This window comes from Phacochoerus africanus, chromosome 7 (genome assembly GCF_016906955.1).
Source record: "Phacochoerus africanus isolate WHEZ1 chromosome 7, ROS_Pafr_v1, whole genome shotgun sequence".
Classification (NCBI taxonomy): Eukaryota; Metazoa; Chordata; class Mammalia; order Artiodactyla; family Suidae; genus Phacochoerus; species Phacochoerus africanus.
In genome coordinates this window covers 63991230-64004659 of record NC_062550.1, presented here as the reverse complement: position 1 = coordinate 64004659, position 13430 = coordinate 63991230, and the positions used below count along the sequence as shown (strand labels likewise).

General features: G+C 36.8%; 1 protein-coding gene across 1 annotated transcript in view; it reads right to left on the bottom strand.

The window, feature by feature from the left end:
- Positions 1-13430, bottom strand: part of LRP6 (LDL receptor related protein 6) — a 165089-nt gene that overhangs the window by 57624 nt on the left and 94035 nt on the right. The window contains exon 7 of the mRNA XM_047787527.1: positions 12081-12252. Within this exon, the coding sequence (XP_047643483.1) occupies positions 12081-12252 (172 nt within the window). The remainder of the gene's footprint in view (positions 1-12080; positions 12253-13430) is intronic.

The following is a 13430-nucleotide window of genomic DNA, read 5'->3' as shown; positions in this document are numbered from 1 at the left end:
TAAAGACTACAATTAGTTTTACACTGTTTCCAGTCAGGTTCTTCACCCGACTTTAACAAATGTAACTTTTGGTTTTGAGAGTTTTTTGGATTTCAGAGTTGCACATAACGGACTGTAGATGTGAATGTTTTGCTGATCTTCACTCTGTGCTCTGACAAAACTGGGGCTTGGATCGGTGTCAATGCTGCTCTAGGTGCAAGCAAAGGTCTTGGGAAAAAGAAAAACAAGCAAAGGACATGTTAAAAAGATAACATAATTTTTAGCAACATCTGGCAGGACAGGTCTTAAGGAGATCTTTAGAATGGTGGTGTCCAGAAACTCAAATAGAGCTCCCTAAAAGCCACAACTAAAGATTTTGTAGCTTTACACACTAGAGTATTAGTCCCTTCCAGCTAGCTATTCCTTGTTCTCTCACTTTAAAGGCAAAAACTATATAAGTTGTCCCACCCCCCACCCCGGAGAGGGAGGGTAGTGAAGTAAACAGAGTGCACACTAAAGCTAGATATATCACATCCATTTCAAATTAACCAATGTAATTAAGATGTGCTCATGGTACTTTAAATGTAATTCTGTAAAGCACACTGCTTCCTTTAATTCCCTATCTTCCCATTCTTGACTGTTGTAGCTTTTTACAAGGCTGGGTCTAGAACACTGCTGTCCAAAAGAAATATAAGCCACAAATGTGAGTCATTTGTGGAATTTAAAATTTTTAAAAAACAGGTTAAAGTTAATTTTAAGAATACATTTTATCTATCCATATATATATATATACTTTTTTTTTTTTGGTTTTTAGGGCTGCACTCGAGCCAAATGAAAGTTTCCAGGCTAGGGGTTGAATAGGAACTAAAGCTCACAGCAACTCCAGATCCTTAACTCACTGAGCAAGGCCAGGGATCAAACCGGCATCTTCATGGATCTTAGTCAGGTTCATTACTGCTAAGCCACAAGGGAAACTCTTATATACAAAATACTTTTATTTGAACATGTACAATCTTTATAAATTTACTAATGAGATTTTATGTTCTGTTCATAATACATCTTAGTATGTATTTTATACTTCAGGCATCTCGATTCTGAGTAGCCACATTTTAGGTTCTCTGCAGCCATATGTGGCTACTGGCTACCACAGTGGGCTATACAGGATTATAGAATTTCATGGTGATGATTATACAGCACACAGCAAAATTAATTTACTCCTATTTAGAAAGGGTCTCCATCCCCTCTCACAAGTGGTGACCTTAGGGGTTGCCCTAGACTCATCAGGCTCAGTAAAGCCAAAAACAAATGTCTTTCATTTGGTCTTTCCTTCCTCCTCAGCTATACTATACTTAATTCTAATATGGGTTACAATTACTTCAAATTTCTCATGAAAAAAAATCAATAAAACTCTACTTTTTTCATATTTTATCACGTTTGCAAGTTTACATTTCAAAGTACTACCTGAGATTTGTAAGAGTAAGGACAAAGCCTGAATTCTTTCATTTCTTTTAGGTTATCTCAAAATAAAAGTATTATAAAGCACATTTATATTAATAAGAGAATCCACATCTGCCATCTCCTTGGCTCTCTCCTTAAGAGCATTCAGGATTGATAGACAATGGTTAAAGCTGTGTGATTCATGACAATCTTTACTCTTCTTTCTTATGTATGTCTGAAATTTTCCATAATTTAAAGAAAGGGGAAGCAACATAAGGTACAAGTCCAAGGGAATAATAACAATAGCTGTTATTAATAAATTATGCTATTTTTGTTGTTGATATGTGAAAAGCAATTTATAAAAACTCTCTGACGATATTAAGGGACCAAGAGTTTAAAATCAATTGTGAGGAGTTCCTGTTGTGGTCAGCAGGTTAAGAACCCGACTAGTATCCATGAGGATGCAGGTTCAATCCCTGGCCTCTCTCAGATCCACTGCTGCTGCGAGCTGCAGCGTAGGTTGCAGATGTGGCTCGGATGCTGCATAGCTGTGGCTGAGGTATAGGCGCAGCTACAGCTCGGAACTTCCATATGCCACAGATGAGGCCCTAAAAAGACAAAATAAAATAAAATAGAATAAAAAACAAAATCTGACTGTAAGACTACATCTAAAGAACTATATATTCTCCCTTACACAGAGTCTAATGATTACTTTCTGAAATCAGTTTCCTTCTATTACTTTTGCAGAGTTGAAAACTGGCTTTTGCCTTAAAAATTGCTTTTACCAGCCACACAATCTCTTTCTACTGGGCAGAAGCAATACAGTGAAGTAAGAACATGCTGCTTTATCTCAAAGAAAATTACTACTACACTTCTCATACTCAACAAGCAACAGTTTTGGACAGGTTACCAGGTTTATAAATACAGTTTTAAGCCCCTTTATGTTTAAAATAACAACCTAATCTTGGTAAAAGCTTGCTTGTACATTCTGAACCCAGAACAAATGCACCATTTTAGGTGATTCCAAAAGATTACCCTTATGCTTTAAAAGTTGAGCCAGCACTAATTAAATCTTCTGGCAACTCTTTAAGGCTGTGCTTCACTGTATTACTTCAGAGTAGTTTAATTAAAGTGAAATTAGGCTTCTGTCACTTCTAAAATCTACCTCCAAATCTGAACCAGAGTCTCCAGTGGTTTCAGCTGCTTCAACCGCATTGTGGTATGGATTTAACATTCTGAGGCATTTCCAAATACTGCAAGCCACACTGAGAATATGGGCTACAACAGGAAACAGATGTGAGTTAACCAGAATATCATCTTCACAGAGAGGATGTAGTGGCAAACCTTCTGTAGACATCACATCCAGGTTTCTGAGCAATTTCATCAGCTCATTAAATGTCAAGACAGGATTACCCATGAAATCTTGGAATGCAGCCAGTCTACTACCAAAGCTGCTGCTATGCTACTTCACTTGACTAGACACGTTCAAAGAATAGACGACAACAGGACAATCAGGCACCCAACAAAAAAATGAACTAGAGTGGAAATGCTATAAAGTTCCAAAGAGAAATTCAAATAAATCATTTCTCTTATAATGTTCCAGCCAATATCCAAAATAAGTGAATCAGAAGTATACATACATATAGTCAGAGACAAACAGGTATCTTTGGGGTCTGATTGATGTACTTCATAGGATAGAAAATATAATTTCACAGAAATGGCATTTTTAAAAACTATATATAGTCATGGAAATAACGTTTCAGTCATGCAGAATCTCACTGAGGTGACAAGTAAAGAGAAATGCTTTGTACCCAGTAGGGAAGGCAAAGGGATGCCATGCACCTGTTTAAGAAAGCAGCAAGGGGAGTTCCTGTCGTGGCTCAGTGGTTAACGAATCCGACTAGGAACCATGAGGTTGCGGGTTTGATCTCTGACCTTGCTCAGTGGGTTAAGGATCCAGCGTTGCCGTGAGCCGTGGTGTAGGTCGCAGATGCGGCTCGGATCCCACGTTGCTGTGGCTCTGGCATAGGCTTGGCAGCTACAGATCCGATTCAACCCCTAGCCTGGGAACCTCCATATGCCGTGGGAGTGGCCCAAGAAAATGGCAAAAAGACAAAAAAAAAAAAGGCAGTAAGGACAAATTCAGTGCTGCCTTTTAACCTAATTCAAGATGTACTATGTCTGAGTAAATCACAAGTGATTTTCAATATGAAAAGAGAAACACATTTTGCACTAAGTAGTTTTATAATATTTTTTCAAGAAGTCATGCTTAGAATATTAAACATTTGCAGTTAATGTGCTCTTTTACAGACAGAGCTAATAATTGTTATCGTGGCCAAAGCATTCTAAAACCTGAATTACTCGGGAAAACTATAAAATTGACAACAGATTTTTCTGATGAAGGTTATCATAATGATTAAAACCAACACCATCTTAATTTATTCAATGGCCACACACACACTTCTAAGTACCCCACTGTCCTGGAGCCTTCAATAAAGCCTAATGCGAGAAACACTCGCATATAATGGGAAAACACCTCCCTTTCCTACCATTCTTTTCAAGACCAACCAAAATATATTCTATTTGGATTCTGAGTAGGAAAAAAATCAACTCTAACACCTTACTATAAAGGCAAATGACTCCACTACCAATGACCATGCCTCATGAGTAGATATTGGTTTTTAAATATTATTCTTCATTTAAAAAGAACCACAGCTCCTTGACTTGGCAAGTAAGATAAAGCTGGCATATACTGTTGTTCCAAAAAGTGTTTTTAAAGTGATGGGGGCTCCTTACAAAATTAAAATTAAATTACCATATGATCCAGCAATCCTACTTCCAGTACATACCCAAAAGAATTGAAAACAGGATCTCAAAAAGATATCTGCATACCCATGTTCAATGTGGCTGTATTCACAATAGCCAAGGAGTGGAACCAACTTAAATATCCATCAACAGATGAATGGTTAAAGAAAATGTGCTCTGTTTGGGAAAAGCACCTTAGGAACTTGTTTGGGAACCAGTGATTTCAGAATTCATGAACCATTCTATCTACCGATCCTGGACCTGAGCTGCAACAGCTCCCAGCTAACCTAGCTCGTTTCAGACCGGCCCCCACAATCTTGAATCGGTTCTTTCCAATCCTGATACTGTTGATCCTAAAGTCAATGTAATCAGCAGTTTTTGTAAATGGACAAGACTTCTTGGTGTGTCTTGTCTGAGGTCAAACGGAGATTATGTTAGCAACCAAGGACCTCTGTTGACTCCTGAGCTCTTAGCCTTGCAGAGCTTGTCCCCACACTTGTGTAGAGAGGTACAGTTATACTACCCCTTAAATTTTGTTAATACATTATGCTGTTTCACATTACACCCTTAAAGCTCTAGAATTTAACACTGCCAGTGAAATTTTAAGTGTTAATAAAATAGATTATACCCATTAAAACAAAAAAGAAAATGTGGTATATACATACAATGGAATATTATTCAACCTCTAAAAAGATGGGATCCTGTCACACAGTACAGCCTGGATGAACTCTGACAACATTATGCTAAGTGAAATAAAGATCACAAAAAGACAATTCTGCACAATTCCACTTACATGAACTATCTAAAGTAATCAAACTCTTAGAAAGTAAAATGGCAGTTATTGGTGGGGAGGAAGTTGTTCAACAGATATGGAGATTCTATTCTCTAAAATGAAAAAGTTCTAGAGCTTGCACAAAAATGTGCACATAGTAACAACACCACACACTTAAAAATGGTTAAGATGGTAGATTTGGGGTTTTTTTAAAAACCACAATTTAAAAAAAACTGTAGGCATGTGAAATGAACATAGGAACCTTGAAGGAGCTCCTAATGCCAATTCTGGGATAACTTTTGCAACAATATACTAATGATAATGGAATATAACCTGTAGAATAAAATGAATATCCATGGGTTCGTGTGTGTTCATGTGTGTGTGTTAGTGTGTGTGTGTGTGTGTGTGTGTGTGTGTGAATAACTGAATAAATAAGAGAGGGGCTATCTCTTCCTTATTGGAGAATTCTAATTAATACATATAATAGGAATCATGGAAATGGTATCAGTGTTAATTTCCTCTATGAGTATGTAAAATGAACCTGGGTTAAAGTTTTATTAATCCTGCAAATTTTTTGTTCAAGTCTGAAATTATTTCAAAATGAATAGTCTAAAAAAGAGGCAGCAGAACTCAACACAAAAAGTACTGTATTAGGAATTAGGAAACTTGAATTCCATTCTTTAATTTGTAAACAGAAAGCTAAAGCTGCTCAATGTTTTGCAAATTCCCTTGCAAGACGTCCCAAAATTGTGGTCTTTGCTCTTATGAGACTGTTTACCCTTTGCAAACTATCTAAAATAATAAAAATAAAATCCCTATGACCCTTTTAAAAGTTTAATAGTAGCCCAGCCTCAGGGAAATAACCTGAAAAGTTTTAAATGGACTCCATTAACAATTACATTTTTCACAAGCTTCAAACAGCTTTAAACATTTATTTAAACCCACCCCGCATGTTAATAATGGAGTAGCTTGTATACAGGTCAATGCAAAATCTAAATAAATAGCTTACCAGGAGAAGCTCCTGTCTGTAAAACTGAGTTAGTTACTAAAGATACCGAACCCCCAACAGGCAAGTTTTCTTTAGGTAGCAGGAATTAAATGCACTGTAAATAAGGAAATGTTTAAAGAAAAACAAAATATTCATGTCATCTGCAATATCAATTTCCTTTTAGCAACTCTCCCAGGCACAATGTATTATCTGTTCTTAATCTAAGATATGCAGTTAGTATTAAAAACATCAGAAAATGTTGTAACAGGAAGGAACCTAAAGATAATCCGGCTCGAACCTCACTGGCCAAAATACAAAGACCAGAAATATATGAATTATCTAAAGTCACCCAGTTAAATGGCAAAAATCAAACAAGAACTAGGTCAGGGTCCAATATTATAAAATGTTTCAATAAAGAACCAGCAATTATCATGCATAACTAAACATTGCTATCAATTGTAAAGAAGTTAACCTCTCTTCTCAAGAAGGAGATTAAACATTAAAATCCCTCTTACTTCAGGGATACAAAAACCAAAGGAACAAAAAAGGTATTTCTACAAGAATCAGACTAAAACTAACATATTAAATGGTTTTATATTAAAACAGGAGAAGAAAAAGTTTAACAGCAGAACATTTAAAAAATGAGCCAAGAGCAAGTTCAAACTTGGTCACTAAAATGCTTTCTAAGTACCAACATGTATCAGATTACCCTAATTTACATAGATAAAATTGTACTAACTCTTAAGTGAGGCATCTGCATCTTGTTTGGGGAGGTTCCAGGGTTTGTTGTGGCAGTTCTGGAAAGTATGATTACTCCTAACATCAAGCAAGTTTCTCTCATTATGTATGTGCAACAATATTTTTCAGAGCCGGACAAAACAGAACAGAAAATGAGATGACAGAGAATGTAATTGGATGATGCACTACTCTGGTGGCTGTAAACTTTAACAAGTTAAGTAATGTCAGAATTATACATCAACAGGTAACTTTCAAATAGGAGTTCAAAGAAACACTATCATAAAATACACCTCGAATAGATACAAGATGAAATAACAGGACAGCACCATATTTACCACTCAATGAATATAGGCTCCAAATCCAGGTATACCGTTGAGCTGAGGAATCTAATGGAATTTATCACTGTCATTCTTCTGTTATTATATGTCAAGAAAACGCAGGGAAAATATATATATATTCATATACATACATATAGTGTGGTAAAGTAGTAGGAAAGGGCAAAGATTCAAGCATTTAAGTTCATTATCTTGAACATTTCTCTAAAACTGAAAGTAAAATCAATTTTAAGGAATACATAAATTGGCAAAGATTCAAAAGGAAGTACTTGTTGTTGATACTTGTCATACACTCAGGACAGCCTTTATCTTAACAGATGATTGACTATATTATAATTTCTTAAGGAGGAATTCATCTTAGAAACAAACAATAAGAAAGATCATCATCAATGGGTCCTTCTGTGCTTTAACAGACTTTCACAATACACAGGCTAAAGATGCCAGACAAAGAAACTGCTTTAAAAAGAAACCTGAACACTTGGGAAACAAACTTCCTCGTTAGAGTACTGATACAAAAGAGGAAGTTGTCATGAGAGGAAAATGTAGCCCTGCAATTTCAGGCTTAGAATATGAAACAGAATATTCACCCAATGCCAAGTTTTCAGCACATATTCTATATAATAATACCCTCTTTATTCAAAAATTTCTTGGTACTCAAGGTTCTAATAATCTCTTTTTCCCAACAAAGTTGTGCCAGGTATAATTAGATTTGGACAAAACTACCTATGGACACTGTAGTCCCTAAGGTAGAGAAATTTACCATAAGATTTAAACTAATTTCCACATGCCCTTGAAGTAGACGAGAAAATCTCTCTCCTTACCTACAACTACTAGACGTTGCTGCATTTGTCAGCATAAGCTCAGAAATGAAAAGGGGAAAAAATAAGTAAATATTACATAATGAGAAAGTAAACTGTGAGAAAATTTCAGCTATGACAGTATATTACTATTTTCAATAAAACTAGTGATTGAAAACACGTTAATCTTGTCAATCAGTTAAACTGTTTTAGTGGTATATAAAAACATTTTCAAGAAAACGCAAGCTAATAGTATATTCATAACTTTATATAATGGCAAGAAAATGCTTTAAACTTAAGAAATGTTTTTGGCAGTATAACTTGGCCAAGAAAAATGAGATACTGTTAAGACACAGTGTGCTTCTGCCCTACTGCAGGGTCTTATAAAGGCTTGTTTCTTGTTCCCCCACTTGAAAAACAGAAATGATCCTTTCTACTAATGCTTTAGCATCTATTATGAGGAAGCCCCAGAACACTACAGCTAACTCGTGGATGGGGGACAGAAAGGATCCCAAAGCAGACAAGTAAACTAGAGGCTTATATTGTAAAAGGAGAAGAAATGATTTCAGCATAATGAAGAAGCATAAACAAGTACCAGCAAGAACCTTTTAAACGACACCTACAGTTAAGTGGTCACTATCAGTTGACAAATCACAGGCTCACAGACACATTCTTAACATGAAAGCACCAACCAATACAATGTTTGTCTTTATAAAAAAAAAATGTGACATCACTGGCAATTCCCTAAGCCTCATCTCTCTCTGCAGAAGTTGGTTATAAACCTCAGGTAAACCTATTCATTCTTTCTTGCAACTCTATACAATAAAAATTGAGTCTGAAACCCAGAGCTCCCCATTACTCTTCTCTGGTTTCCCCAACCCTTAGACCCAGCTCTCCAATATATTCAGCATCTGGCTATGTCATCACTTCACCAAAAAAAAGGAAGTGAGTACCTATCTAAGGAATCTCCACTGAGGAAGCAGAGAACAAAAGTGAATGAACATTTTTAAGTCTTCCCATAGGATACACTCAAAAACAAGAGCTTTGCCTTATACTGCTACATGATACCTATCTTTTCTTACCAGATGTACTAGAAACACATCATCTCAAGTAAACTCTTAAGTTTTCCAGAAGGGAATAGGGCTACTACTATCATAATTTAGTATTTTCTAATAGTTCCAGGAAATAGCAACTTTCATTCTTAGGAATGACAGAAGTAAGGAAGTTTTAAGAGAAGGAGCTAGCAAGGAGAATGTGACCTAGATTGGGGTCAGATCAACAATGCATCACATGATACATAACAGAAGGCTAGCAAGTAATCTTAGAAACATTAAAAAAAAAATTCTTAATCAATCTGCTATTAAAGCAAGATAAAAATCTGATAGTGACAGCTGCTCCTATAATCAAGACTAGTCTCAGAGAGGGAAACTAACAGTTTTTCCTCCCTCAGTTATGTAAGATTAATTTAGATGAAGAGCTGTGCTCATTCCTTAGTTTGCCATATACCACACCAATTTTACACATCATAAAGTTGGAAAGTAATAGATAACAGTATCCGCTCTTATTTCCCAAATGTGTCTATAAAAAGACAATAACAAAAGCACTGAATGCTCAATTAAGGAAACTTCATCAGAATCTCCAGAAGAAAGAAAGAGGGGAGGTCTTTGTGTGTATAATTTTGTGGAAGTAAATGTACCAGTAACCCCAAATAATCTGTCAAAAAAAGAGCAACGATAAAAAAGAATGTGTGTGTGTGTAATCACTTTGCTGTACAGCAGAAACTGGCACAACACTGTAAATCAACTACACTTTAAAAAAAAGAACAAAGGACAAATAGTTATGTTCCAGTAAACCCAGAAGAGAAATACATCTGAAAGGTAGGTTTAAGGATGCTGGTTCCAGTCAAGTAAGAAGGAAATTGGGAAGCAAATGACACTACTTACACACACAGAGACCAGAACTAATAGTGATTCTAAGATCTACTGTAATTACTGCAAACTAAGAAAATAAATCCTATATAATGTGCATTCATTTTTATTCTTTTTTTTTGTTTTTTGCTTTTCAGAGCTGCACCAAGGCATATGGAAATTCTCAGGCTAAGGGTCAAATTGGAGCCAGCTGCCAGCCTACACCACAGCCACAGCAACAGATCTGAGCCACGTCTGTAACCTATACCACAACCACGCCAAAACCGGATCCCAAACCCAATGAGCAAGGCCAGGGATCGAACCCACATCGTCATGGATTATAAGTCATGAGTCGTTTCTGCTGTGCCATGATGGGAACTCCCATTTTAATTATTATTTATTTATTACTGTCATTCAGAACCCCTATAAATTCCTATTTCTCTACCTGAATCCTTCCTGAACTATTTTTGATTTTGAATGAAATTCTAACTCTAAAATCCTAAAAGTGACCTGAAGTAGGGAAAATAAGATTTGAAAAATTCCTAGAAAGAAACTTTTTTTTGGGGGGGGGGGACTATGCCTGCAGCATGTGAAAGTTCCTAGGCCAGGGATCAAACACAAGCCACTGCTGTGACACCAGGTCCTTAACACACTGCGCCACAAGGGAACTCCACAAGTGTTTTATTTACAATCTAATCACAGCAAGCTAAGAAAGATCAAATATGGAATTTTTAAAATCCCTACAAAGTAATAATCAAGTGCTATTCCCTTCTGTGCAGGAATTCCTCTGAAACACATGGGCTTTAAACTTTTTCTAAGAGGAATAATACCATGTACAGTCCACAGCTGATCAACAATGCATATTTTCGAACTGGCTGGGAATGGTGTATGATCTGTACTCAAGCCTACCCAAGTGAAGCTAACGGCCTGTCTGAAAAGTGAACTCATAACCTTTGTCTCATTAGCACTGCACTCCAGCTGCTAAAGATTCAAACACTAACTTGGATTTAAAGGAGGTGGAGACAGTAAAACACTAACAATAGGGAGAAAATTTATATAGTCAAGCCCATGCAAAATTGTCTATTAATGGAAACCAGCTGCAAGAATAGGAGATGGTTTTCAGTATTTAAGCCTGGTGGAATACTAATGGGTTTTTTTCTAGTCTACGATTCCATTCTGAAAGGAAGGCCCTTTAATTCAGTATTCCCTCAGAGTCCCTGAACTCCTAAGAAGTGCCTTTCTAAACTACTCTAGAACCCCAAATTATCTATTAGGAGATATGTGCTGTGGCTCTGAAGAGCCATTCAAAGCTATTCCTGATATGAGAAGTCATGCATTCTCCAAAGGAACACTGTGATTTAAACTCTGTTTTAAAATCCACAAGCTCTCTAGCACAGCCCAATTCAAAGTTGTAAAATTTAGACTTCACACTTGATACCAAGGCTATATGCCCTTCACAAAACCATGTGATAAAATATTTGCATATTCACATACAGTGGTTATCTCCACAATAATTCCACAATAATTGTATTTTTTTTTTTCTTCCTTTTCAGGGCGGCACCTGCAACATATGGAAATTCCCAGGCTAGGGGCTGAATCAAGAGCTGCCAGCCTAGGCCACAGCCACAGCCACACCAGATCTGAGCCACACCTGTGACCTACACCGCAGCTCGCAGCAATACCAAATCCTTAACCTACTGAGTGAGGCCGAGGATGAAACCTACATCCTCAAGGATACTAGTCAGGTTCTTAACCCCGAGCCACAACAGGAACTCCCACAATAATTCTATTCTGATAGCTGCAACTTAGTTCTATCATTTGGCATTTTCCCCCCCAAGCTTTGGTTAACTAATTATTCTCTGACAGCTCACAGATCAATTTAAAAACCGTTTGCATGTAACCATCTTAATGCTTAGTATATGTCACCATCTGCTCCAATACCATCACCAACCAAAAAGTATATATACATATATGGGCTTTGTTTTCCTGACAGTGACTACCAGCTTTCCCAACATGCAGTGTTTTATATCATATATGGTTTGTGCAAACTGCCCCTAAGAAATTCAGGGAGTAGGTTTACATATAATGAAAAAAATCATTCACATAAGCTTTTAAGACATTTCTCATGCCAGTGTAGTTCAGAAATCCTGGGGTTGGGCAGAAGAAAATACGTAATCCCTAGAATCCCAAAGGTTGAGTAAAATTTCTATACAAGATACCCCTGTCACTCTAGGGAAGAGGTAAAACTATCTGTTATCAAATTATCATCAATTCAAAAACCATTATAAAACTGGTTTTAAAATGAAAAAATAGGAAACAAACCTCAATTTTGTCTGTTTTGGCATCTCCCCAGTATATTTTGCCTTCATCATAATCCAAGGCTAAACCATTTGGCCAACCAAGAGAAGTGTTAACCAACACTACTCGATCAGAACCATCCAGTGCTGCTCGCTCAATTTTCGGGATTTCTCCCCAGTCAGTCCAATACATGTACCTACAGAAGTATACAGAATATGAGCTAAAAACAGATAATAAACTGTGACTTTTCAGACATCCTAAGGGTGAGACTCACCCCTCTTTTACACTGGTTATCAGTTTACACCACAGAAGAAAAAAAAAAAAAAACTAAGAGTATGTTTAAAAAGACATTTATAACAGCAGTGTATAAGCTTGTAGAAAATTTCCAGATCAGTGTTTTCTAAAATGCCTTCCAATAATTAGATTCTGTTTTTAGTGATTTTTTTTTTTCAAAATATTTTGTGCTCCTTCCCATGAAACAGTCCTCTCCATTTCTTGCTGGCTTGTCATCTCTGACACAAAAAGGTTGTCCCAGAAGTAATATTCAGACAGCAAACTGAATTCCTAAAATAGCTAACTCTTCCTGTAGTGCTAAGTGACTCTTGTGGCTCCTGAGCATTTAAGGGGCTATAAGGTACTGGTATACATATAATAATTTATCATTGTGTCCACCCTCAGAATGAATCTCATAGAAACAACATTGGTGAGTATACAGAAAGCCATGTTTCCCTGAACTATGGTCAGAGTGCTACTGGGGGGAAAAAAAAAAAAAGGCTACGTGTAAAGCTGTATGGCCAGACAAAATAGTTCTGGAAATCAAGTAAGTTATTCATATGTTTGGGAGCATATAAAAAGTAAGACATATTCTTGGAGTTCCCGTCGTGGCTCAGTGGTTAGTGAATCTGACTAGGAACTATGAGGCTGCGGGTTCAATCCCTGGCCTTGCTCAGTGGGTTAAGGATCTGGCATTGCCATGAGCTGTGGTGTAGGTTGCAAACGCGGCTCGGATCCCGCATTGCTGTGCCTGTGGTGTAGGCCGGCAGCTACAGCTCTGACTGGACCCCTAGCCTGGGAACCTCCATATGCCAAGGGAGCGGCCCTAGAAAAGGCAAAAAGACCAAAAAAAAAAAAAAAAAACAACCACCAAGACATACTCTTTACCATATTATTCTAGAAGTACTGAAAATGAGGTAAAATTAAATCTTCTAGGGGAAAAGAAAGAGTTCTGAAAACAATTTCTTTCTACATTTTTTACAGTCATGATGCAACCTCGGCAAAATCTACAGCCAACATCCAAAGTCAGCAGGCGTGGACTTAATTTAGAAAGAAAAAGTATTCAAAACATTCAAGGGAAAAAACTAGCAATTCTTTAAC